The 27420-nt window shown below is 30.5% G+C and overlaps 3 protein-coding genes across 5 annotated transcripts; 2 read left to right on the forward strand and 1 right to left on the reverse strand.

Moving 5' to 3' along the window:
* Positions 1-697: 697 nt before the first annotated feature.
* LOC123291906 (actin-related protein 2) lies at positions 698-8637 on the forward strand. Of its 3 annotated transcripts, XM_044872362.1 has the most exons (9): positions 698-869; positions 936-1046; positions 3059-3073; positions 3927-3947; positions 5637-5852; positions 6567-6776; positions 7577-7726; positions 7793-8071; positions 8321-8637. In XM_044872362.1, the coding sequence occupies exons 1-9, from the start codon at positions 822-824 to the stop codon at positions 8489-8491; spliced, it is 1221 nt and encodes a 406-aa protein (XP_044728297.1). In that variant the 5' UTR covers positions 698-821; the 3' UTR covers positions 8492-8637. The 3 variants fall into 3 exon arrangements, with proteins under 3 accessions (XP_044728297.1, XP_044728299.1, XP_044728300.1); XM_044872364.1 differs by lacking the exon at positions 3927-3947; XM_044872365.1 differs by lacking the exons at positions 3059-3073; positions 3927-3947 and having other exon boundaries at positions 702-869; positions 8321-8634.
* Positions 8575-13622, reverse strand: LOC123293043 (zinc finger protein 525-like). The gene is made up of 4 exons (XM_044873759.1): positions 13483-13622; positions 12756-13101; positions 12293-12695; positions 8575-8648 (listed from the first exon to the last, which is right to left on the reverse strand). The coding sequence occupies exons 1-4, from the start codon at positions 13620-13622 to the stop codon at positions 8575-8577; spliced, it is 963 nt and encodes a 320-aa protein (XP_044729694.1).
* A 1644-nt stretch (positions 13623-15266) lies between these two features.
* Positions 15267-26143, forward strand: LOC123291885 (RNA polymerase-associated protein RTF1 homolog). The gene is made up of 9 exons (XM_044872328.1): positions 15267-15492; positions 15717-15885; positions 19047-19245; positions 21049-21403; positions 21474-21731; positions 21937-22080; positions 22796-23158; positions 23728-24001; positions 25229-26143. The coding sequence occupies exons 1-9, from the start codon at positions 15424-15426 to the stop codon at positions 25336-25338; spliced, it is 1941 nt and encodes a 646-aa protein (XP_044728263.1). The 5' UTR covers positions 15267-15423; the 3' UTR covers positions 25339-26143.
* The last annotated feature ends 1277 nt before the right edge of the window (positions 26144-27420 follow it).

Here is a 27420-nt window from a genome sequence, read left to right on the forward strand (position 1 = left end):
TTACATTTATTTTTTAGTAAATTTTTTATGGTAATATGAATGGCGGCAATATTCAAATGTTACTTCATTTAGAATAATTTTGTTTACGGTTAATTAACATAACCTATAAATAAACTAAAAAATAGGTCTTACTCTTATTAATTAATTATACATTCCCAAACTCTGAAACCGTGTTTATCGTAATTCCCAAATGATTTCCTTTCAAATAACATAAAAATTAAGTGGATTTAATTTCCTACCTGCTAACTATACGCGGAAAAAAGAATCATTAATTACAGGAAAACTAATAATTCCCAAATTCTAAAATTATATTCCCAAAACCTCCCAAACGATTCCCAAATGAATGGAAATAGTTTGAGTGAAAAATAACAATTTTATCTGCTAAGTATACGGAACTCTATTTTGTGGCAATTTTGATTCAAACAGCCATATAATATTGTGCTCTTTCCCTCTACCCTGCATATTTTTCTGCTAACTTACATTCCGACAGTGCTACCAACATTGATTAATTATGAACAGTCTAGTGCTTATTTTTATTATCCGTGGATTTTAATATAAAAACTTTTATTTTTAAGAATTTGTCAGTAAATATTACAATTTCAGCAATATTTTAATTTTCTAATAGGATTTTCTTTTAAATGAATTAACTTTTGTCTTTAAGTCATATTTCTTGTTTCTTCTATACTAATGAGATGACTAATAATATCATAATCATAAAAGTTTGATAAACACTGGTTTTCTATGACAAATAATCCCGGTTGTCACTGGGAGGTGTCAAAATTAAATCATTATCGATAGTGTTTAATAAATTAAAATTAACCATGGATAGTCAAGGTAGAAAAGTTATTGTTTGTGATAATGGAACAGGCGTAAGTTTTTCTATAAAGTAAAATATTATATTCATAAATTAAGAAAATACAAATCTTCTAATACAGTTTGTAAAATGTGGTTATGCTGGGAGCAATTTTCCTGCACACATTTTTCCATCAATGGTTGGAAGACCAATAATTCGTGCTGTAAATAAAATCGGAGACATCGAAGTAAAGGTACTATCTACAATATATTAAACAGTTTACGTTAATTTAACTTTTAGTTAGCGATTTAAAAGTATATCACATTAACAGATATTTTCGTATAAAATTAATACACATATATTCTAATGAAAAAGGAAGTCGAAAACATTTCAGAAATATTTAAAATAATTTCTCATCATTTAGCATTAATATAGAAGAATTGAAGAAAATAACACTTTTACTAACATCAAAATTTCTAACCTTATTTTTGATTAATCGCAGGTATATTAAAATAAAATAATCACTTTTTAATAGAATTGCGTTAGATGCGTTTTTAATTAAAAATATCCTAATTTTTAATTGGTTTTCATTAATTTTCATTATGGGCGCTCAGATTTTATGATCAGAATAAAAAATAAAAAATTGGGAGTGGCAGAGCTAATAAAAAAGTTTTTTATGTACTTATACCGGATGTTTTTGATTAAAATAAAGATATTTGGATATCACTGTTTATCTAATTTTAAGGCTTTCTGTAGCGAATTTTCTTAAAAAGCTCCTAGAACATCAGGTAAAAAATCACATTTTTACGTTTTAAATTACGAATCAGTTGCCGGAGCTGGTGAATAAATAAATTTTCCCTGTGGTTGCACTCATTTAGTGATTTAGGCGTTGGCCATGCCTCTAATGGGGTTAAGTTAGCACGAGTCTGCGATTTTTTATCCTGATCCTCAAAAATTCTGCGAAAAGCTCAAAAATCTTAGATAATGTTCACACCAACCACCTACTTCAAATTATATTAAGGTGAGACTCACGATAAACATAGAAAAGTGCCTCACACTTTTGATTAAGTGATTCTAGTTCAATGAGCTAAAACACTATAGTTTAATTGGGACAAACATTTTGGTAAAAGTTCTCGTTCGGAGCTACCGGGATTCAAAAATTTCGCTCGTCGTTTCGGAATTATGTCGAATTACATGAGGCTTGAATAATTTTCATGAGAAATGATTTAACATTTTTTATTTTTAAAAATTATGCCTAATCATAAAAAGGTGATCGTCATTTGGTCGCTGGTAGCTCCGAAGTAAGTCATTTTTGTACTCATGTTTCCTGTACTGTTCAAGACTCTTGTTCAGTGTACCTCACCACCCCTTTTAATAACGACCATTTATTTAAAAAAAAAAAAACCCTGTTTAACAACTATTAAAGAGTTTTAATTGGCACAAATTGAAAGTAACGCAAGAAAAAATTAATTTATTAGACAAGAAAAGTAAAATACAAAATTAAAACAAATAATTGACTTAGTTAATTGTTGAAATACCATGTATATGCAGTATTGATTACGCAATTTTTTGTTTTTTTATGTCATGTAAGTAAAAAAAAAAAGATAGCAACTCTTACACACAAAGTAATAAGAGTATTTTTCTACTCACTTCCTGAATGGATGTAGTATATGCTATAATAAACAAACACATACAAAATATATGTAACGTATAAATTTAAAATATACACAATACCTGTATACATACTACGTAATGTTTCTAACCTAATTTGCGTCCTTACAAGTAAACAGTGATGTTTACGAAACAATGTTTCAAACCAAAGTGGTTTTTATTCGTTCTATCTCTAACGGTTTACAAGGTGGGTCCTACGGATCTACGGATCCAAGACTCAATTGATCTATGTTGCTCATTTACGAATTCGACCTCACTTTTTTACGCTTTTTTCGTTTTTGAGTTATCGTGTTCACAGACAGATAGACAGACAGGCAGAAAACCGGAAATGGAATAATTAGGTGATTTTATGAACACTATTAAAAATCATTTTTGTGTTTTTAGAATTTTGAAAATATAGTCCGTTAAAATTTTTTTTTTAAACCTCAAACCGCATAAATTTTAAAACATGAAACCAAAATTTATTATTTCGGAAGGATGTAAATCAGGAAAAAATTATACCACCAAAAATTTGTTATCCCGAATAAATGTATTTTTCATGATTGTGTTAATTTTTTTGTTTGTTTATTATTATTTGAAATATTCCTATTCCAGGACTTCCATGTAGATGTATGTAAGACTTCTTCAGTACTGTAAGCTTATTTGTTTCATTTTGAAATATTATGTTTCCGTTTGTTGCGTGTTTTTATAATTATTTTGAGTTTTATTGTTGTTGGGATTTTAATTTATTATTTTTCCACATTTTTTTTTGTATGATATGTTTTTATAAATGGTTTTAATAGTCCAATCATTTCATAGTTAATAGCTCTAAGTTTTGAAGTTGACAAATTTTTTAGTATTAGTAAGTAATTAATTTTTAAAAAATTTTTTAAAATAAAAATATTAAAATTATTTTTAAAAAAAAGCCAAAATTTAGTCATACTTTTGTAGGTATTTAGTCATATGTCGACCTGAAGGGGCTCATTGGATTCGCTTACCCCCTTACTTGTAAGCGGCGGTCGATCAATTTTCAAAAACAAACAGATATAGATAGATCTGTTTATATTATTAATACAAATTCGAAAACTATTATTATTTGTCAATTTCAAAAATCAATTGCTTATAACTAGAGAACGAATAAAAATACAGGGTCAAGTCTTGGCTCAAAAATTTTTTTTTTTTTAAAATATCTTCAACTTTCTCATTTAATTTTATTATCGAAAATCGATAATTTTCCTAAAAAATCCGCCAAAAAAAAAAGTTTCAGAGCAAATTTTTGTGCAGCTTTTTTGAATTTTTGTTTTTAATAACATTACGAGCCCATCCCCCGTGTTCACGAAATGTGTTCTTCAAATTAAATTGGCCTCCAAATTAAGAATCTGAATTATTCTAGTTTTTTATTTGAGCCTTATATGATTGGACTATTAACAGATTAAATATATTTTTTATATTAATCATCTGTTTATAAATTGCACGCTTCTAGGAATGTACCAATACTTTACCCGTAAGTATTTAATTTATTCATTGTATCGAAACAATGTTCGATAATAATTTATTTTTATTTATTTTTTAATTATTCCAATGTTTGTTAGCAGTGTTTTTACGCATGTTTATTTGTCTATTCCAAATATGTGTGAATAGATTTTTAATAGTTATAGGTAGTTAAAATGAGTAATAAAAAAGATAGTTAAAGCATGTTTTATTATCCCCTCACTTTCAGGTAAAGTTTTTCGCGCGTTTATATCTAAAAGATATGGAGGGTGAGGAGGCGCACAAGATCTTTGTTTCGAAAAGTATTCCTCAAGCTGAATTAGATTAAGATGGCGTCGGTGTTCCAGAACCATGCATACATATACATGCAGTTCAGTCAAGAACATATATATTAAGGATGTAAAACTAGCGTAGAGAGGGTTGCAAGAAAAAAGGCGCCTATCAGGGCGAGTCTGTCGTTGCGTACTTTGTACTGCGCAGCAAGCTACCTTTTGTTTTTATTCAATTGTTTCAATAAATTAGACAGCCTTGGCGCGCTTAAAATCGTTTGACACTCAGTCTATGTAACTTAATGGTCTAAGTATTCTAAACCCTTTATTTAATACTATTTAATGAAGACTTTTTGAATCTAAAGCCATATCAGTTTGTGCTCCTTATCTCTAGCCCCCATATTAAAAATGAGAAATTTTTAATAGACTTATACTAAGTCTAGACAGTTTATTTCATTCCCTGAATTGGAACTTTTATATAGACTGATATTACTTGATTTTAGAAGATGGGATCATAAGTATAACCGTAGCAATGTGACTGACCATTTGTCTCCACCAACTAGTATAAGGAATTAAAATCAAGGTGATGAGAGACAAGCTTTCCCGTTCATCAATCACGACTTTCCACTTTTCCTTGGATCTACCCACATAAATGTATAAACTTCTTTGACAAGCCAGTTATAAGTATCACACAAAATATGTAAGATGAAAGCAAATTGAACAATCCATACTTTTGTCCTATTTTTTGACAGTTAGTAGGATGAAATAGTAGGCCTTTATTTCATTTATATGAGTAAGATCGTTCGCCATCTTTGTTCTAATGTCAAATAGACAAAATGCACTCAAATATTATTTTTAACTAAAGATACGTTTTTAAAATTAATAATTTATTTGAGATTAACCCAAAAATGACTAACGATCTAACATAAATAAGGTTCTAAGAAACACTTGACATTTGTCAATCTAAAGGACATTACTATAGATTCCCACTGAAAACCTAGATGACATCAAAACATATGGGCGCTGTTATAATATTATTTTGTTAATTTAAATCTCCATATGAAAAAAAAAAATGTTTTAGACTCACAGAAGTTTTTGAAGTCAACATCTTCAATAATCATCCATTCCCTCCCCCACTACTTAGTATTTGTAAATATGTTCCATATTGTTTAAATAAACTACCTTTTTTGCATGTCTTATTATTGTTTGGATAACGTTTATTTTAACCTGATTTACATCCTTATTAAAAACTTACCTATCTTAAAAATTTGCATCTCATTAAAAAAAATTTTTATTCAACTTTAAAACAAAAATTTCGCAATATATCTTTTAATTCTAAAAGCTATTTTTTTATAATTCAAATTTACTGATCTTAGTTACTTCTTTATCTTTTTCGGTTTTTGATATTTTTAATAATTAAACACTTAATATAGGATCTAATGGTAGGCGATGAAGCATCTGCTTTAAGGTCTTTATTAGAAGTTAGTTACCCAATGGAAAATGGTGTTGTACGAAATTGGGAAGATATGCAACATGTTTGGGACTATACATTTGGACCAAAGAAAATGAATGTTGATCCAACAGAGGCTAAAGTATTATTGACTGAGCCTCCGATGAATCCTACCAAAAATCGAGAGAAAATGATTGAGGTAATATTTTCATTTAGTTAACTTAAGATGCTTTTGTTACGAAATATTATTTGGTTAGTTTTCCCAAATTTGGACCTTCCTATACAGTGTGATTATTTCAAAAGTATCCACCCTTAATAACTCTTGACCCGATGTGATTTTTATTTTGGGTAAAACACATTTCACTTACCTCAACTTTAAAATTTCAAATGGCACATCTTACTTTGTGATATCTCATTTGAAAGAACATCCTCTCTTTAACCATGATAAAAAAATTAAATCGATCGATTGGTTCTTGACTACACAGAAGATTAAATTCCTACCCTCCATCTTCTCTCCATGTGTAGATTATTTTAAGAACCAATCGATCGATTTCATTTTTTGTATCATGGCTAAAAAGATAATTTTATGCCCTTTCAAATAATGTATAACAAGGTAAAGGATGCCATTTGAAATTTCAAAGCTGATATAGTACCATTTTTAATTCCCCTCGATATCTTAATCGACGTGTTTTCACTCAAAACAATAATCACATCAGGTCAAGAGTTATTAAGGGTGGATACTGTTGAAATAATCACATTGTATAATATTTCCAATTGCAATGAAATGGTTGCCTTAATACCTACTTTCGCTGGCGATCCTGCGAAAAAAATAATTTTGCCCAAAAGTACGATCTCTGTAATGACCTGAGATATATGAGACTATTAAAATGAGATCCCTTACATTTTTTTTAAGGTTATGTTTGAAAAATATGGATTTGCTGGTGCTTATATTGCAATACAAGCGGTACTAACTTTATACGCTCAAGGGCTCCTTAGTGGTGTAGTTGTTGATTCCGGAGATGGTGTTACTCACATTTGTCCAGTGTATGAAGAATGTGCTCTTCCACATTTAACTAGAAGATTAGATATCGCTGGTCGAGATATCACTCGTTATTTAATTAAAGTAAGTTCAAAATATTCATTACCTATCGATTTAAAAGAAATTAAAGCCTGAAATAAGAATGAAAGAGTTCCAAAGCTCGATTAAGTCCATTCCACATACGTATGGCTTGGTGAGTCTTGGTTTGAGAAATAAAAACTCAATGTTATTTGAGATAATAGAGTACTTTCGGTACTAAAAAATTAATTATGAAATTTGGTAAGAATTAAAATTTATGTAGAAATATACTTAAATATTCTAATTTTGAGTCATAGAAGCACATTACTGTTTTATTATTGATAACTAGGAGTTGCAACTCGCTAACCAGCGATAATAATTCGTACTAATAAAAATCAGAAGTAGGCCCGAATTCATTAGTTACAATTTCGGCTACCAGACTGCAATACCTGTACTTACCATTTTTTAAGGCCAATAAAAATATTCAAATTCTAATCACGTAAATCTCGCCAACAGGTGATAAAAATTTGTACTATTAAGCATGAAGTTGACTCATTTTCAGTAGTTCCAAGTTAGGCTGCCAGGTTACTTACCATTTATCAATATATTTTTAATGTGTATCACGTGACCTAAATCACGAGCCTCCATGATGTGACATCAAATAGGAAAAAATAATATGCATTAATTACTAATTTGAAGTACTTTTTCAAACATAGTAGAATTGAAAACAATTTCAATAAAATGATGAATGCCTAGATGGGTATTTTTACTCAAAGTTTATTGGACAGTTTATCCTATTGATTCAGTTTTTTCAAACTTAAATATCTTTACAGGTTGAATTATGATATTTACGAATTTTGTTTCAGCTTTTATTATTAAGAGGATACGCTTTTAATCATTCGGCTGATTTTGAAACAGTTCGAATGATGAAAGAAAAACTTTGTTACATTGGCTACAATGTCGAGGCCGAACAAAGACTTGCTTTAGAAACTACAGTATTAGTAGAACCATACACGGTGAGATTACTTAAAATTGATTTAATTAAAAAATTTTCCAATTTTATAAAAAAACATATTTTTTAGTTACCTGATGGCCGAGTTATAAAAGTTGGTGGTGAGCGTTTTGAAGCACCTGAAGCTTTATTCCAACCACATTTAATCAGTGTAGAAGGGCAAGGTATTGCTGAACTTGTTTTTAACACAATACAAGCGGCTGACATTGACATGAGACCTGAGTTATATAAACATATTGTTTTGAGTGGTGGTTCAACGATGTATCCAGGATTACCGTCACGATTAGAACGTGAAATTAAACAATTGTATTTAGAACGTGTTCTTAAAAATGATACTGCCAAATTAGCTGTGAGTATTTTATTGCAATTTCACCCCCGTACAGAAAGTGTCATTTATTTAAATAATCGGGCAAACCCCCCCCCCCTTAAAATTTTCAGAATTGATTTAGACTTAGTTCAACTTCATATAAAAAAATCATTTTTTTATTTAAAATTGTTTTGGTGCTCGTACATCCTCAAAGCCAAATCTCAAAATTTGTAATCCTCCAGTTGAAGCTTTATTTAATTACTAATTAAACTTTTATTAAAATATTTCTAGAAATTTAAAATACGTATTGAGGATCCACCACGACGTAAAGATATGGTATTTATTGGTGGTGCTGTATTAGCAGAAGTAATGAAAGATAAAGATAAATTTTGGATAAGTAAACAAGAATATGAAGATCAAGGTTTAGGTGTACTTCGAAAATTAAGTGCACGAGCATCTTAAAGACACTTTAGTATATTTTGTTGTGAATGATTTATTAACAATAAACTAAATAAAAAAAATACTGTAAAACAAAAAAACAAATTTTATAAAGCACACATTCCATGTGCTTTTGTTACAAAATATAAAAATTTCGACGCATGAAAATTAATGTCGTTTGCTATAAATAAATAAAAAAATAGACATCATGACGTGAAAACATTTTGATTAATTAATTTTAATGCATTTATTTTATTATCGAATAAATTTTTTTAATTTATATTTTGTTTCTTTATTTTCATTTTCCTCAAATTTTGTTGGGATAATGGTGTGGAAATTTGAATTAAAACAAATATTAATTTTAAAATAAATTATTTTAATTAAATTCAAAACGAGAGATCAAGACTTCCCTCAAAATAATAAGTTTATGAACTGATTGATATTGGAGATGAATTACTGGGAAAAACACACTTTATGACCATGGGAATAGGTTCTTAATGTTATCAGAAACAAAAATTCAAAAGTTGCACAATTTGCTCCAGAATGATCTTTTTTTAAGGGTTTTTTGAAAAAAGACCTTTTTTGGGAAATATTGATTTTCGCTGATAACATTAAACGAGAAAGTTGAACTTAATTCAAAAATATTTATTTTGAGCCAAGACTTGATCCTGTATCCGTTTCTCTAGTTATAAGCAATTAAAGTTTTGAAATTGATAGTTTTTTTTCGAAAATGGCGGGTTTGGGGGGGATAGCTATAGTATGAAAAGGTAGCACTTTTTACTTTATTATATTAAAAATATAATAAAGTATTGCGATCGAAAAAAAATCGATATCAGGGTTTCAATGGAAATACACGTTTTGAGGGTCCCTAATTCCAAAAAAAGGGTTTTTAAAAAATGTTGCGTCGGTATGTTGGTCTTGCTGTTACCAAGCTGGAGCCTTCAATTTTCAACCGATTTTTCTCAAACTCGGTACATAGGTTCAGTTTGGTCATAACTCTAGACGATTTTTTCATTTTTTCCCTAGGCCTTTTTTCAAGGGTGGCCAAAACAGGATTTTAGGGTTTTCTCAAAAACGGCTCTAACGATTTCGATTAAACTTGGCACAAGGCTAGATCTTAAGGCCCACACCCCCAGGGAAAACCTTTCTAAATACGGGAAAATGGGATATTCTAGGGAGAGGCTGAGGGGACAACAGTGAAACTTCGTATCAGGGTTTATATCAACAAGGTCCTAGGTTTGATATAACTTCCCTCAGGGACCCCTCCCCCTGAAGCCGTGTAGCTAGAGGAGATGAAATCGTCAAAAGTGGTCAAATCAACCCTACCCAAAATTGATCAATTATTTAAAATGTCTTTTTAAGTAACTTTTGTAACTTGGTAATCTTTGCTTAACCTCACCCTTACCAAACTACATCCTTCTAAATATTGTATTAAATCCAATAAATACCTAAGTCTGTTCCTCATTACCGTATGATTCCAAATATACCGCTTCCTAAATAAATAAAACTTAATTAAGCCAAATTAGTGAAGTTAAGAAACTGAAGCTTTTCTTTGTTTGTAAATAATTCTTACAATTGTCTGCTTTCAATAAAAATATTACAATAATAATATATCAATTTTATAATATAATAAAGTCTTGTCCGATGTTTCGGACCGTTTATTATGTATTATTTATAATATTTTTTCGAATTTGTATTATTAGAAACAGGCCTCTATCTGTTTATTTTTGAAAGTTAATGGACCGCTGCTAACAATTGAAGCCGTTAGGGACCAAAAAATATCAACAAATCAAATTTAAATTTAAAAAAAAATTATTAACTAAAACTGTAGTATTAATTAATTTCTGAAAAATGTCCCAAATGTTCATTCTGCACTTACTGCCAGGCTAGTTAATAAAAAAAAATTTGATTTTTTTATAATTTGTAGATATGAGTCATACTTCGAACTGGGGGGTTCATTTCGGTCGCTTAAATCCCCTCAATTGCCAGCGGTGGTCCATCAATTTTTAAAAACAATCAGGGTGGTTTCTATTATTAATACAAATTTGAAAACAATATAATAATTTAGTACATAAAAAGCTGCTATTACTATACACCCCCTTCCTACCCTGTCGTTTCCGAGAAAATAATTGTCAATTACAAAACTTTAATTGCTTATAAGTAGAGAACGGATAAAGATACAGGGTCGAGACTTGGCTCAAAATACGTATTTTTGAATTATCTTCATGATTCAGTCAATATAGACGAAAAAAAGGCCGGACCTGGAAAAAATTACAATGGTGACTCTGAGGTTATAGATCGTTAGGGGGGCATGTAAATAACTTTAAAAAAAATTAAGAGAATTTTTCGTTCCGCTGTTTTTGAGAAAATCCAAAAAAATGGGGAAAAAAAATTTGGAATGCGTTTTTCTCGGAATCTATTGGTTTAAGGGAAAAGTTTTTCAAATAAAAAATGTAGAAGACATTGTCAGCTACATTTTATGCCATTGGAGCAACGTCATACGAGCTAAATTACAAAAAGTAGGTGGCGTTAAAGTATCAAAAAAAGGGTTTTTCACGATTTTCATTAAGAAAAAATGATGTTTTTGTAAAAGTGTAAATGAGAAAGTTGTTTGACTCAAAATTAGCTTCAACTTTTATTTAAACAATTTTTATGAAAAACTTACCGTTTCCGAGCTAAAGTAAAACAATGTATGTTTAAAATAAACCAAGAAAATAAAAAGGAAATCAAGTACTCCTTTTCAAAATTTTAAAAAACTTAACTTTCAGATTTTTTAGCAAGCTGTATTTCAAAAACGGTAAGTTTTACAAAAAAATTGTTTAAATAAAAGTTGAAGCTAATTTTGAGTCAAACAACTTTTTCATTTACACTTTTACAAAAAAATCATTTTTTCTTAAGGAAAACCGTGGAAAACCCTTTTTTTGATACTTTAACGCCACCTACTTTTTGTAATTTAACTCGTATGACGTTGCTCCAATGACAATGTAGCTGACAGTGTCTTCTACATTTTTTATTTGAAAAACTTTTCCCTTAAATCAATAGATTCCGAGAAAAACGCATTCCAAATTTCTTTTTTCCGATTTTTTGGATTTTCTTAAAAACAGCGGAACGAAAAATTCTCCATTGTACCATTGTAATTTTTTCCAGTCAAAATGCCAGATTTACTGTACCATCATATTACAGCAACTTTATACATTACAGTCTGCATCAGACCCGGTAGTTCTGATTTTTCGCAGACTTGTTTATGATGTTGGCCCAATGAATAATCCAGGTTTGTGACCTAGAACACCGAACGAAACTTTGTCAAAAATCGAAAAAATCCGTGAAAATTTCAGATTTTTTTCAAAATCTGTGAAAATTTCAGATTTTGGCGATTATAACTCTAATGGACTAGTTTTTTGATAAATCATTTTCAGAACGTTTTTAAAGTAGACTAAATTTGCTACGATATCAGACGAAAATGGACTCAATACTTTCCGAGATAAAGCATTTCAAAATTTATCGACAAAACTTGATGTGCATCAGAGATAAAGTCAAATCCGGTAGTTCTGATTTTTAGTAGACTTGTTTAAGATGTTGTCCTAATGAATAATCCAAGTTTGTGACCTCGAGCGTCAAACGCAACTTTGTCAAAAATCGAAAAACCCGTGAAAATTTCGGCTTGTTTCAAAACATTTTAATGAGTTCGTTTATGTTTCGATAAATAATTTGAAGTAATAAACTTTTTATCACAAACGTCACACGAAAAAGGTTTTTCACCAGTATGAGTTCGACTGTGAAAAATTAAACTATTTGAAGTAGTAAATTTTCTATCGCAAAAATCACACGAATAAGGTTTCTCATTCGAATGAATTCTTATATGTTTATAAAGACTACTTATATCCGTATATTTTTTCTCACAAATATTACATGAAAAAGGTTTTTCACCGCTATGAATTCGTTTATGTCTGGTTAAATCACTTTTCGTGGTACATTTTTTATCGCATACGTCACACGAAAATGGTTTTTCCCCGGTATGAGTTCGATGATGTACAGAGACATTTTTTTTCGACACAAATTTTTTGTCACATATATCACATGAAAACAGTTTTTCACCAGTATGAGAACGTTTATGCGTTTTTAAACTACTTGTACCGATAAATCTTTTATCACAAATGTCGCATGAAAATGGTTTTTCTCCACGATGAATTAATTTATGTTTATTTAAATTACTTCTTCGACCAAATTTCTTGTCACAAACATCACATGAATGGTTTTTTTCACCAGTATGAATTAATTTATGTAGCACTAAACTATGTCGAATCATAAAACTTCTATCACAAATTTCACAAACGTAAGGCTTTTCACCGGTATGAATTCTTCTATGTATCGCTAAATTACTACTACATGTATAACGTTTTTCACAAACATCACATGAAAATGGTTTTTCTCCCGTATGCGTTCGTTTATGTTCACTTAAAGTATTACGTGCACGAAATTTTTTCCCACAAATTTCACAACTAAATGGTTTTTCACCAGTATGAATTCGATGATGTTTTATTAATTCATTATTATTCGTAAATTTTCTATCACAAACTTTACAAGAAAATGGTTTTTCTCCCGTATGAATACGTCTATGTTTTTTTAAAGAACTGCTATTATAACATTTTTTATTACAAATATCACAAGAAATCGGATTATTATGCAATCGTTTATGCTGACTTACACTCGATTTATAGGAAAATTTTTTATTACAAACACTACACGAAAAAGGTTTATCACCACTATGCAATTGTTTATGTGCAATTAATGCATGTTTAACAGTAAATTTTTTACCACATATAACACAAGAAAATGGTTTTTCACCTGTATGAGTTCGTACATGTGAAATTAAATTACCTTTTTGAGTAAATGTTTTATCACATACATCACATGTAAAACATTTTTTTAATATATTATCAGTTTTTTCATTTTGAATTATTAATTCTTCTATTTGTGAGTCTTGTTCAATTTTAATATTTTCATCTTTGATCAACAAATCATGATTTACAGGTAGTTGATATTCAATTGAATCATTTTCTTCTAAAATTTCCTCTTTAATTACTAATTCTGTATGTAATACTTCACTTTTAATATTTTCTTCACTAATTAACTGATCCATTGATTGATTTACCATTTTTATTTTGTAATTTAATACAAAAATTGTAAATTAATCTATTAATTTGTTTATTTTTATTATCGATTGTAAGCCCATGATTGTCATAATAGATAATATATCTCTATGTAATCATGCAACCCAATCACATAGACTTATATTAAACATAGACCAGCTGGTACCCATATCTCACTTATCTCCTCTCCATAACTCTCCACCCATTGCTCTTCTTCAAATTACTTGCCCCCACTTCCTAAACACCAACTATACTCCCATGCCTTAGACAATAAGACAACCTATGATTTTCACTCATGGAGCGAATAGAAAAGAAGACAGTGACTTGAACTTATTCCGACATCAGAAGCACTCTCTCTTTAATATATTCTGCATTAGTCTGCACCTATTGTCTGACACAGCCAAATTTACAGCCGAAGCAAGTCTTTCGGACGGCACAGATGAAGCCTGGCAGATCAAATATTTTAATGGAATTTCAGACAAAACTGGCGTGCGAAATGGCAACAATACACCCAAAATTCAATCTTGTCTGATTTTCGTTCGACTATTGGTTGCTCCAAATACTGTTTTAATTCATAGAAGACACTGCCAGAGCTTGGAATTTCGACTCGGAATTCTTCTCCGTCTATGCTCTAAGCGAATGTCATTGCTGACTTTTCTGAGCCTTGATATGGCACTTGAGATAACGGGCGGAGATGTGAAATGAGACGTCTAAACCGTAAGTCTAATATTGTCGCTTCCGGAAGAAAATTATTTTTCTCGAGGGGAACGAGTAAAGCTCTTAAAAAAATATCGAATTTTGATACCCAAAATAAATATCGATAATCGATAGTATCGGACCTAAAAATATCGACAATATTTGTCGATTATTTTCTAAAAAAATAACAATGTTTTAATATATTATCGATATTTTTGTCCATCCCTACTGTGAAGCGGAAGCCTACATATCCAAAGGTAGATTTAAAATTTAGACCTCAACAAAAGTCTACATATCCAAAGGTATAGATTTAAAATTTAGATCTCCGTCAAAAGTTTAGATCTTGAATTTGTTATTGATTTGAGGTATCAGCTTCATTACATCCGTGAAGCTGACCCTGGTGGAAAAAATATTTGAAAAAAGAATAATTCTTAATAAGTCTTAGGAAACTCTGAAAAAGTCTTAGAAACTTTAAAAAAGTATTAAGAACTCTGAATAACTCTGAATTAGACTAGTCCGAAAACGTTGAGAAATTCAAAGTTCCTAAAAGAGTTTTTCAGAATTTCTTGTTCTTTCTTCAAATATTTTTTCCACCAGGGGATATCTTAAACATAATAATTATAGGAACATATTTTAGCAGATGTAATAACAGAAAATATTTGTATTTCGTAGAAGAATTACGAAAACTTTGTTTGGAAAAAAACACTTCTAAATATCATAAATATTAAGTCAAATATCTCGAAAACTAATTAAGATAACAATGGTAATTCAATTTTTAATTAATTAATCTTGCCAATTTGCTACGTCAGTTATCTTATCAATGATAAATTTTATTGATCTAACAAAAATATTATGTTATTTCAATTTCAATATTGGTATTGTAAAAATATTTTTAAATTGCAATTCAAATTGACCGCGTCGTCTTCAGAGTGATGTAGGGGAATTCAATGATTTTCAAATGCATACTTTGACAAGCAGTAGCTGTGTCTCTTTTGGGTACAACAAAATATCAGTGCTTTGATATACAAATGGTTACATTAAATTAATTTGAGCGGGTCATTGTATTATTTTAGATAGTTCATTAAATATTCATAAAAATCCACACATAAAATGGTTAAACGTAAAAATCAAGCACTCATCGATTCTGATTCGGATTCAGAATCAAGTGATTTAGATTCGGTAAGGAAATGTGTTTTTTTTTAATATCTAACCTTCATAAGGGCAATTTTACATAAATAATTCCGTTCATAAACTTGAAAATCTTGAAACTATTTATAGCAAACGTAATTTCGCAATCTAAAATTGAAAATTTGATAACTATATAGCACTATCGCTTTTGTTATTGATTTTTATTTTTTTGAAAGTGTTCCAAATGTTGTATTTTTTTCTGTGTATATGATTAGGAATTGTTAACGTTGGCTAAAAAGAAGAAGAAGAGAAAGAAAACTCCTCCACAATCAAAATCTTCAGATTCTAGTAGTGATGGTTCATCAGATGAAGATGAAGCTCCAGAGAAATCGAAATCCGAATCACCAAAACCTGCCGCTACTCCTGCAAAATCGAATCAAGGAGGTATTAATTATTCAATAATTTAAAACAAAGTATTTTTTTTTAAGTTTCTTAATTATATAAACGTGATTATTTATTTGAGATCGAATTATTTTCGACTAGAAGTTAGAAATTTGGCTGAGACTAGGCATGATTTAATACAAAAAATATTGAATTTTCTAATAAATTTTTACTTTTATTATAAAACTAAACATGTTTGTGACAATTTCCATTTATGGAAAATATCCTTTACAAATTCTTGGAAATTAAATATTTGAGATATTTTTTGGAAGTAGAAAACGGCTAACAGGAACTCGGGAAATTTGACATAAAATACGTGTTAAAATAAGTACTGCATTGCTTACCTGGATATTCGGCTGTGATAGCTTTTCTATTTTTATAGAATCATCTACGGTTCAACAGGTTCAAATAGCACGATATAGCAACTTTCTCCCCCACTTCTTCTGTACGTGTTCTCGCCTGTGATCCTCAAATTATAAATATATTCGACAGAAATAAATATTTGCAATCTATTCTTAATCGAATACTTTTTCGGGTAGTAACGAAACACTTTTAAAAGAGTAAAATGATAGATATTTTAACCAAGATTTTAACTAATTTTTGTTACCATGGAGGCGAACGGTATTCAATTGTTTTTCTTCGATAAGAAAATATTCCCTGTAATTTCATAAATTGAATTCTTGCTATCTTCTATTAAATTAGATCTTCTCCCATGGCGAGTTTTTTTAAAGGATATAACATCCTCGTACGAAAATCTTCTAGGAAATTTTCAGGTAGAAGAAAAGGTAAAGTTTTTTTTAAAAGTTAAAAAACCAAAATATTTCTCAGTTATTTAATAATACAAGTGAATAAGCCGGAAAAAAGTGTTGATAGTGGAAAAATTGAGAAACAGCACCGATTTTAATGAAAATTTTCTGTATCGTGTATATAGGACCCCAAGGAATATTCAGCCAACTTAAGCTAGTCATAGGGGGACATAGGGCTTCCAGTTGGGGGCATAATTAGACCAAAATTTTTGTGAAATGGTTATTTTGGCTTGTAAATTGTCATCTAGTAGATATTTTTGTTCGCTGAATACGAATTCGATGTCAGATTATACCGATTATATCACGTATTCCGAAAATCGTGCAATTTTGGCCAAGAAATTCACAAAAAATATTAAATATTGGCGTGGAAATGCTAAATTTTACATTTATACAATTATATCAAGGTATTTGTAGTTTCTAGAGATCATGTTCAGAAAAAAATGTTTAATTTTTAGTTTCTGGCAAAGATGTGCACGGCTTTCGTAACCAAAATTACCCCCTGGAGCACAGTTTGGATGATAAATACTTAATTTGCCGTTTTGTAACAAAAAAGTGAAATTCTTGACCAAAAATAGAACAATTTTCAGAATCCGTGTAATCTGATATCGGATTCGTATTCAGCATTTCAAAATAAGCACTGAAAAAATGTTTATACTATATATGCCCGCCGCTGGGGTCCTATGCCTCCCTACGACTAGGAATCAGTTGGCTGAATATTCCTTTTGGTCCTATAAACACATTACAAAAGTTTCGATAAAATCGGTGCTGTTTCTCAACTGTTCTATGCATCCCGGCTTATTAACTATACTATAATTTAAACATCAAAGTAATCGTAGGACAGTTGATAAAAATAAAAATTTGAAAATTTATTTTAATTTAGCAGCTTTTTAATAAATTTTTTCTTAAATGTGTAGTCATAAACTAATTCTGGGCAAACGAGGTATAATTAAATATTTTTATAAATTAAAATATTCGTTTTTGGTAATTGTCTAGGAAAATGTAACCATGGAAATAGAATTCGTGTCATAATATTCGATCAAAACCACAACCAACGATTTTCGCGTCCGCAAGAAATTTACCCGTAAAACTTCAGAAACCAGATCTTCCTTTGGAAAAAAAAATAAGGAAATTCAGGAATCGGTATTTATTTTACGCCAAAGTTTCCGCGCACGTAATTTAATGGTATTTCCTTCGAACTCAACAATAGAGCGCAGGATAGTTGCGAAAATGAAATGTGAACATATATCTCTGTGTCATATATTTCTGAATAGTTTATCTGTACCCGCGAGGAATCCTAGTAATACAGTGAATAAGCCGGGGAAAAGTGTCGATAGTGGAAAAGTTGGGAAACAGCACCAATTTTAAAGAAACTTTTTGTAACGTGTTTATATCACCCCAAGGAACATTCAGCTAACTTAACTTAGTCGTAGGTGCGCATAGGACCCCATCCGGGGAATATGCAGCTTAAAATTTTTTTGAATTCCTTATTTTAGTTTAAATTTGTCATCTACCAAAAATACTGGTCGCTGAATATGAATTTGATGGCAGATTACACAAATTCTGTCACGTATTCCAAAAAGCATGCCATTTTTGGCCAAAAATGGCACAGGAAACACAATATTTTTTTGTCACAAAAAAATATTTAATATTGACGCTAGAGACATAAGTTCATAAAAAAATATTTATTTTTTAGTTACTGGCAAAAATGGCGCAATTTTCGGAAGACGTGACAAAATTTGTGTAATCTGACATCATATTCGTAATCAGCGACCAAAATTACCCTCTAGAGCACAGTTGGAATGATAAATAGTTAGTTTGCCTTTTTTGTGTCAATAAAGTGAAGTACTTTGCCAAAATGGCACAAAATCGTTGCTGTTTTCCAATGGATCTCGTCTTATTAACTATACTAGAGGAGGATTAAGTGCCAGAAGTTTATTAAAATGACGGTTTGTCAAAACTTCAGACAAAAATTAAGGATAATGACCTTGGAATTATTCGTGTATATCGTTTCTCGTATCAGCTCTAGTTCGGAATAATAACAAATTACAATTTCCTCAAAATTAAAAAACGACATCTAAAAATCACACCTAAAATGAGTGAACTGTTAGAAATTAGATTCTGTGTCGAGTCAGATGTAAAATTTTTTCTTAGGTCTAAACAAAGTGAAAGCGATCATAGCACCGGAATTTCATTAAATATTTTGCAAGCACAATGTCCATTAAAGCCGTGGTTAGCACGCATGTAATTGCTACTCTTTGAAATCGAAGAAGTAAAGAGGCAGAATTTTAAAGTAGTAAAGTTTTCTTTCTATTATATAAATTAATTCTTGAAGATAATCAAAATGTTTATAATTAATAGGAGCGTCTTCCGAACCAGAAGAAGGCGAAGTATCTTCTGGTGGTTCTTCCAGTAATAGTGATGAAGAATTCAACGATGGGTATGATGATCAACTTATGGGTGATGAAGAGGATCGTGCACATTTGGCGAGTCTTACAGAAAAAGAAAGAGAACAAGAGATATTTAAACGTATCGAACAAAGAGAGTTAATGAAAACAAGGTAAAAAGATTTATATTGTTATTAATTTTGAATTAATTGTTATCACTAACGTAAAAGAGGCAATAATTAACATTTCTATAATAGACGATAAGTGAAATTAAAATTGATTAAAAAACGAAGAAGTTATAAGCAATCAAAGATTGTCCATCTCCTTTTAGCCAAGTTTTATATGTAATCTATATAGCGATACTTACGTATGACATCACTTGTGGGTATCTTCCTGCTTGTTTAATTAGGAATTTTAAACGTTCATATCTTGCATACTAGTAAGATTTTAAAAACCAACTTCATTTACAACGTACCCTATTGTCAAAAAATGCAATTTCTAAAAAGAAACAGCTGCGAATAAGATGATATTGAAAATGAATATTTAATTTTGAAACATGAATTTTCATGTTCAACGATCTACCTAGATCATGGGGTAAAAATAGAGCTGTTACAACCCGTTTCAATAGTAAAAAAATTTGACTAATAGTTGAGGAAATAAAAGTACAATTCCGATTTTAATGGAACCGGGCGCAAATTATTGATATCAGGGTGTAGAAAAAAGTTAACCTAGTTCGTAATAGCCAACCGTGATGAAAAATCGTGAAAATAATAGGGGAAAAATCTATTGGGTCTCATATTTTAAACTATAGTAGCGTAAATTTAAAGACCAAACTTCCTGATCAAACTGACTTTGTTTCTACACCCTCATACGAACAGTTTGCACCCGGTTCCATAAAAATTGGAGATGTACTTTTAAATTACGAGCTTTTGGTCATTTTTTGGGTTTTAATCGCTCAATTATATAAAATTTAATAGAATTTAATAACTAAAAAAATTGGCATATTTAAAATTATAAATATTTAGAATTTTATTATAACAAAAAAGTTTTTTTGCGTTTTTCACACTGCTCCAAATGGTTCATGTAGTAGTGGGTCTTTGGTTTAAGGGCGTCTCATCCCAGGACAGCCACTTGAACCTAACCTAACCTACCCCTAAATAGCCTAACAGGTTGTTTGATGAATTTTGTAGGATAATTCCACTAAATCTTGTTAGAGTAAAACAAAAATAGTAATAGTTTCTATTAAATTTATTACGTATTTTGGGGCTACAGGTTTTTGGAGTAACTAAAGTAATATTTGGACATGCCCTAGTGGAAAAAATATTTGAAGAAAGAATAAGTTTTAATAAGCTTAGAAAACTCTGAAAAAGTCTTAGGAACTCTGAATAACTCTGAATTTATCTAGGTTTTTGGACTAGTCTAATTCAGAGTTATTCAGACTAGTTTAAAAACGTTGAGAAATTGAGAGTTATTCAAAGTTCTTAAGACTTTCATAGTTTCTAAGACTTTTCCATAGTTTTCTAAGACTTATTCTTTCTTCAAATATTTTTGACAACGACTGTATCCATGTTGAATAGGGTATTTTTTATTAACAAATTGCAAATTTACAAAGAATGAAATAATCTCGAACTTACTTTCAATTAAAAAAAGAAACTCTTTAAGTTATTATTTTCAGTTGTTGAAAGTGTGTTGTTTCGTTAGACAGGAAACCGATTTTGAGATAACTTGTTTCCATTTTTTCCATTGTTATCCAATCTCAATCCACAAGCCCCACATTTGGAAATCTAATGTCGATCAAAAGTACAAAAGTTTCTATAAATTTTGATAATTTTGGATATCTAGATTCTCGAAAATTTCGTATAAATAAACTTTCATTTCATTTGTTGATCCAAGTAATTTTTGGCATGCATTCGAAAAAAAAAAAATAGTCACCTTCGATTCAATAAAATAAAATTTTCCTTTTTTTCTTCTTTAAGATTTGAAATTGAGAAAAAATTACGACTTGCAAAAAAAGCAGAAAGAGCAAAAGAAAAATGGAAAGGTGAAAGTCATAAAGAACGCTCTAAAGAACGAAAGAAAACGGTTGAAGAAAATCGTGGCAAAGTGGATAAACGTGTAAATGCAATGGCCGAGCTAAAAGCTCGGCGTGAACGTAAAGAAGAGCAAGAAGTTCAACGTCGAGAAGAACAACGGAAGCGAGACGAACAAGCGGCATTAACACCGACAAAACAAACGGCAAAACTTAAAGCTTCAGATATTTATTCGGACGACGATGATAGTTCGGATGATGATAACGATAACAAACCATCTCCACCACCTAGAGCTCCATCGGTTTGTACACATATTAAAATCAAGCAGGAAATTTTGAAAGTTTTGAATGTTATTTGTTTCTTTTTTTTAGATAAGATCTAGGAGTAGTTCCTCGTCAAGTGATTCAGATGCACCTGCTTCAACGCCTCACGAACCCGAAGTAATAAAAACTCGAATTGAATTAAATTCAATACGACTTTCAAGACATAAAATGGAAAAATTCGTACATCTACCATTTTTCGATCGCGTCGTTACTGGCTGTTTTGTTCGAATTGGAATTGGCAACAATTCAAATGGACGACCCGTCTATCGAGTTGCGGAAGTTGTAGGAGTTTACGAAACTGCAAAGGTAAATTTTTGTATTATTTCGAATTCAAATAAAATTGAAAATTATTATCTAGTTTTCATTGGAAGTTTTGGTTTCCAAGAAATTCACTAGCAATTCTTCAAGTTTTTTATTCCACTAAAATGTTGAATTGTCAACAAAATTTTCATTTATGAACGAAAGCTCTTATTTTCTAGTGCGTAAATTTATTTTTTATAATTTTTTCTAGGTATATCAACTTGGATCTACCCGAACAAATAAAGGTCTTAAATTAAAGCATGGTGGGCAAGAGAAAGTATTCCGATTAGAATTTGTATCGAATCAAGAATTTTCTGAATCTGAGTTTCAAAAGTGGATTGAAGCATGCGCAGCGGTAAGTTTCGATTTAAAATTTATTAAAAAATTTTAAATACAAAAATAGAATTTGCGTTAGTGCAGAATGTAATCCATGTTTTAAGGGTTCTGTAGCCAAATAGCAAGAACCCATCCGCCTGTATGTCAAACCTTAGAGCTCCGTTCGTTTTTGATGAAATTTTCCAGGCATTTTTAATTTCATTTATCCCATTGTTGACCAAGAGTTAGAAAATCTGATATATATATTATAATCGTGAAAGTTTGGATGGGATGGATGTTTGTTACAGATATGGATTATAGTCTGGAATAGCACATAGGCTAATTTTTATCCCGGTAAAATTTATGGTTCCCGTGGGATCTATTTGTTTTAATTTTTCAAGGATCGGCATGAGTTTTTGCATAAGTAGTGTTAGTTTAGGGGTTAGGAAATGATATAGGCTAATTTTATCCGGGAGAAATGCACGGTTTCTATGGCATACAGGTCCTACAAGTTTGACTAGCAGGAATTTCCATGTTTTAAAGATGGTAGTCGACAGTGTTTGATCAAGAGTCCCACCACCATAGAAAATGGAATAAGGAAGTTCCGAAGGCTAGGCATTTTGGTTATAACTGGCAATGAGACATATGTTATCCAAGGACTCTCTGGTTATCTCAACCATTTGAATGATCATGCAAAGATGTAGCCCCCAATCGATTTCCAAAAAAAATATTTAAACTAATTTATTTTGTTTTAGTCCGGCGTTGAGTTACCAGAAAAAAATCGAATTACTGTTAAGCAAAAAGATATTCGAGAAGCGTTAACATATGAATTTAACGAAGCAGACATCGAGAAAATAATTCAAGAAAAAGGGCGTTTTAAACAGAATCCATATAATTATGCGATGAAGAAAACGCAATTGATGAAAGAACGTGATTCAGCATTAGCGCGTGGCGATGATGAAGTCGCACGTGATTTAACTCGTAAAATTGCTCAACTTGAGGAACGAGCTAGTGAATTAGATAAAATGCGAACGTCAACAATTTCAAGTATATCGTATATAAATGATAGAAATCGTAAGAAAAATGTTGAAACTGCTGAAAAAGCTATTTTAGAAGAGGTTAGTGATCTTTTCATAAGTTTTTTTTATCTCTTCACAATTAACGTATTTTTTTTCGTAATTATTTTGCCACAAGTTAAAAATATGTGTTGAGTGTACATAGAATTCTCAGTGCCTGAAAGTGGTGAAAATTCCTTTTATAGAGAATCCAAGTAAAAACGAACTTAATAATTTTCCTCCCTAACGATTTTGATTTGATTTGATTAAGTTTTCTGAGCTTATCAAGATTTTACAGGTGCGCAAAGCTGCTTTTCGGAACTCGTTGGAACTAAAGCAGACAATTTTGAAAATTCGTTAAAAGGCATTTAAGGTTTTCCTCACTACCAATTCTTTTTAAAATTGATTCAATTACGCGTAAACCCCAACGAAACTCTGGTTTCTTCATAATTTTAAGTATTAAATACAGGAAGTTTTGTATATTCATGAGAGGATAATAAATTTGTCTGTTAGAATTGTCTGCTTGCTTCCGCTTACTTTTCAGGCCCCTCCTAGTTACAAGCGAAAAAATGGAGCACTTTGATCTATCTTCTTGCAACTACTAAATTTCTTGATTTCTAAAATTGTTACAGTTACGAGCGAATAAAGGTAAAAAAATTGATGATCCATTTACACGACGTTCAACAAAACCAAGAATGAATTTCAAAGCAGCACCTGAAGATGTACCACCTGCAAAACCTCCACAAGAAGTCGATGATAATACGATTGATGTAACAGATAAACCGAAAGAAGTATCGACATCGGATTCTGTCGCACCAAGTGGTGGGGAAGCAAAAGCATCTACGGATGATTTATTCTCAGCACATGATTTTGATATTAAAATTGATTTAGAAGTTCCATTACCAAGTAAGTTTTTGATTTTATTTTTAATTATTTGACATGTCTTGGAAAGTGTATATTATGTCGGGTGTATCAAAAATCACAAAGGCGGAAGGGAATAAAGATATGACACTAAAATCGACTGTCCGCTTGGGCTATATTTGAGGTCATCTTAGACAAGTGCAACTTCAGCTTTATTATCGGCGATTAATTTCTACAACTACGTGATATTAAAGTTTTAATTTCTTTAAAAGGAACGGCTTCGTAGTGTGGCTAGCTTATTTCACACGACATGGAAATTGATAAATTACAAAATTATCTTTAAAAATTACCGATTTATTACACAAGGACACGATTATTAAACATTTTTAAAGTTGAACAAACGCATAGTTTAGACCACAAATTACAATAATTTCCATGTACGACCTCGCAGAATTTATTTTATCGGACTAAATCGCAAAATATTCTGTCATTGTATACACAATATTTCGACATACATTTTTAAAAAAATTTAAGACATTCAAGGGGATTTTCTCAGCATTGATGGTACCCGATGATCACAGATGTTTCCTTTTTCCAGAGCTCATTCGTAGCTTTTTACGTTCCTGGAAACAGTGCCGGATTTATCATATAGGCGGGCCACCACAAAATGAAAAATTTTAATAGAAAATTTTGAAAAATATGAAATAGTGACAATCAGACCTTATTTTTTCATTGAAAACTTGTATACCCTGATTGAAAATTATTACTATTTGAAGAAAGAATAAGTTAAGACTTTTTCAGATTTTCTAAGAGTTTGTTAGGCTTATTAAGACTTATTCTTTCTTCAAATATTTTTTCCACCAAGGTATTTATTTACATCGATTTAAATTTTTTTGATGGCATTATTGATAGTTTTAAGTGGGAAATTAATCTAAAAATAATATTTTCTAAACTGTTATTCAACTTGAATGAAGTATCGGTCTTTAAATAAACAAATTTTTCAACTAAAAATCTATTAATTTTTCTGTTTCTATCAAAAATTTTCGTTTCGAGTTGACCTCCACAAAAACTCCGCCTATGGTCCTTTGAAAAGTAAATCCAGAACTGGCAGCAAAAGTAAATCCAGAACTTGGCAGCAAAAGTAAATCCAGAACTTGGCAGCATTCCAGAATTGCCCTGGAATGCTTCCAATGTGACTATGCCTTTTTGATTTTTGGCATGCTGTATATGTTTGTTTGTTTTTTTTCAACCTTGTTAATTTTGATTTGTTAGGTGCACCAGTAAGTGTTACAGTAACTGCAAAAACAGCAGCAAATCGTGATTCAGGGCCTCGTCGAAGTTTGAACTTACAAGATTATAAGAAAAAACGTGGACTTATTTAGTATTCGATTAGTTTTAATGTTTATTTTTTTATTAGTTTATAAAATTATTATTTAAAAGAACAAGAAAAAAAAAACAATAATATTAAAACAAACGTATCTTCGATTCATTTAAATTTATATATAAATATTATATACGTTTAAAATCATGAATGTAAGTCTTGGTAAGGCTTGGTCTAGGAACAGGCGTAGTATTTGAGTTATTTCATGACGGTTGAGAGGAAATTGTATAACATTTCATTTACAATAATTTTCAAAACCGAGAAATTACCCTTCAAGGGGGCCTGGAAATTACAATTGAATTCATTCAGCACCATATTCAAAACTCAACTTGAAACTGAAACGATTTTCAATTACTACGTCTGATCGTACATCTGGGTGAGCCGATTTTAACCCTTCAGACTGGTCGCCTTTCGTATCACAATTATTCAAATACTCTCATAGCTGTTAATGAATTTTGTTTTCACCTTCGTGCAGAAAGTGTAAACTTTCGTCCCGCTGTGCAAAACTAAGTTGCCGCTTTATCCCTCTGTCGGGGCGAAAAATAGTATACACACCACGAGAGCAAACAAAGAATGTCTCAGATTTCAAATGAACATGAGATCTGAGATATTCTTTACTTTTGTTCCCTGGGTGTTTAATATATTATTTTTTTATACTTTATTTAAAACAAATTTTATTCACTATCATGTAAAGTATGCAATTTTGTGAAGACAACAAAATTTTCAAATGGTCATTCCATTTGAAAAAAAAAAAGTTTTAAAATAAGCATGAGAGCATATCTCTACGCAACCATCCTGAAGGGTTACCAAGAATTGTGTGATATGTAATACTGAGGTATATTATATAAAATCAGTACTTGGGATTTTAATTTATCGTATTTTCTGAACAGTTCCTAAATCAAATAATTCGCAATAATTTCAGATCAGACTGTTAAATTTTAAGAGGTAATTAAAAAATTCTCAGTATAAAAAATAGTTTGAGAAGATCCTCAATTGAAAAAAAAACTACTTATATATTATCAACATGCAGCTATTTTGATAATAATCGAACTTTTTTTTATCGAATAATAACTTCAGTATTTAAATGTCGCAATTTATCGTAACTCAAGTTAAAGATGTTAAAAAATAATTCGGACATTTTTCTTAAAGGAAAATCATTGTGATTTTCTTAAATCATTAGAAAATTTTCTAGTTAAAACATTCCTATAAAGTTTTTAAAAAAATGGAATTTAATTTGTTCTTACATTGTCTTAAAAAAACCGGAAAGTTAATTGAGATTACAAAAATTCGCTCAGAAATTCCAAAAGTTGATTACTGAGGGCTAAAAATATGATTGATTTCTTTATTCGTACTTAGGCTTAGTTTTCATCTCACTTGACCTGAGTCTGGAGGGATGCTTGTTACTACTCATAGCTCGTTATCAGCGATTTGATCGACAAACAATTTAGTCAATTGAGAAATAAGATTTTAAAGACGTATTACAAGGGCATGTGATGTGCTATACTTATACAAACAATAATTAAGGAAGGCACCAATCCGTGAAATTTGAAAAATAAGAGGTAAATTATGCGACACAGAAAATAAAGTGCAACCTTCAGGAATTTCTGAATCCTTGTTAAATTAAAAATTTGCAAGTGATAAAACTCAAATAATTTTTTTATTTATTTAATAAACTAACGCGATTTTGGTCTTTCTTTAGTTAAAATACAAAGTTGGAAACACTAAGGTATTTTGAATTTTTGGTCGTGGTTATCCAATACTAGCCGCTTTTTTAAATATACGCTCTTTTCTCTCTGTAAACTTAGCACCTGTTTTATATAATTCTGTAAGAAAAAGGTAGGTTATCAATGTATAGTACAATAAAATTAAATATCCATTGGAAAAAGTCAAATGTCAATGCACATTTAAGAACAGTCAGGAAACCTTAAAATTGTCCAAAGAATACGCTCTTAAACTATGTCCATCGAGTCACGGGAACACCCTGTGTAAGACATTTCGTGATTATACTATAACCTATATTTTTAAATAATTTTATTGTACTATTATGGATGTTCATAAATTTACAAAGAGTGCGTGAAATAAG

Source organism: Chrysoperla carnea, chromosome 2, assembly GCF_905475395.1.
Source record: "Chrysoperla carnea chromosome 2, inChrCarn1.1, whole genome shotgun sequence".
NCBI classification, from domain to species: domain Eukaryota; kingdom Metazoa; phylum Arthropoda; class Insecta; order Neuroptera; family Chrysopidae; genus Chrysoperla; species Chrysoperla carnea.

What these genes read in the sequence shown, in the direction of transcription:
- LOC123293043 (XM_044873759.1), bottom strand. Translation starts at nt 13,622, where the DNA reads ATGGTAAATCAATCAATGGATCAGTTAATTAGTGAAGAAAATATTAAA. An exon ending in CTACCTGTAAATCATGATTT is followed by an intron (nt 13,102 to 13,482) that starts GTTGATCAAAGA and finishes ATGTTATAATAG; the next exon opens with CAGTTCTTTAAAAAAACATA. An exon ending in GAATGAGAAACCTTATTCGT is followed by an intron (nt 8,649 to 12,292) that starts GTGATTTTTGCG and finishes ATTTATTTATAG; the next exon opens with CAAACGACATTAATTTTCAT.
- LOC123291906 (XM_044872362.1), top strand. Translation starts at nt 822, where the DNA reads ATGGATAGTCAAGGTAGAAAAGTTATTGTTTGTGATAATGGAACAGGC. An exon ending in TCACTCGTTATTTAATTAAA is followed by an intron (nt 6,777 to 7,576) that starts GTAAGTTCAAAA and finishes ATTTTGTTTCAG; the next exon opens with CTTTTATTATTAAGAGGATA. An exon ending in TATTAGTAGAACCATACACG is followed by an intron (nt 7,727 to 7,792) that starts GTGAGATTACTT and finishes CATATTTTTTAG; the next exon opens with TTACCTGATGGCCGAGTTAT.
- LOC123291885 (XM_044872328.1), top strand. Translation starts at nt 15,424, where the DNA reads ATGGTTAAACGTAAAAATCAAGCACTCATCGATTCTGATTCGGATTCA. An exon ending in AATCAAGTGATTTAGATTCG is followed by an intron (nt 15,493 to 15,716) that starts GTAAGGAAATGT and finishes GTATATGATTAG; the next exon opens with GAATTGTTAACGTTGGCTAA. An exon ending in TTTAGAAGTTCCATTACCAA is followed by an intron (nt 24,002 to 25,228) that starts GTAAGTTTTTGA and finishes TTGATTTGTTAG; the next exon opens with GTGCACCAGTAAGTGTTACA.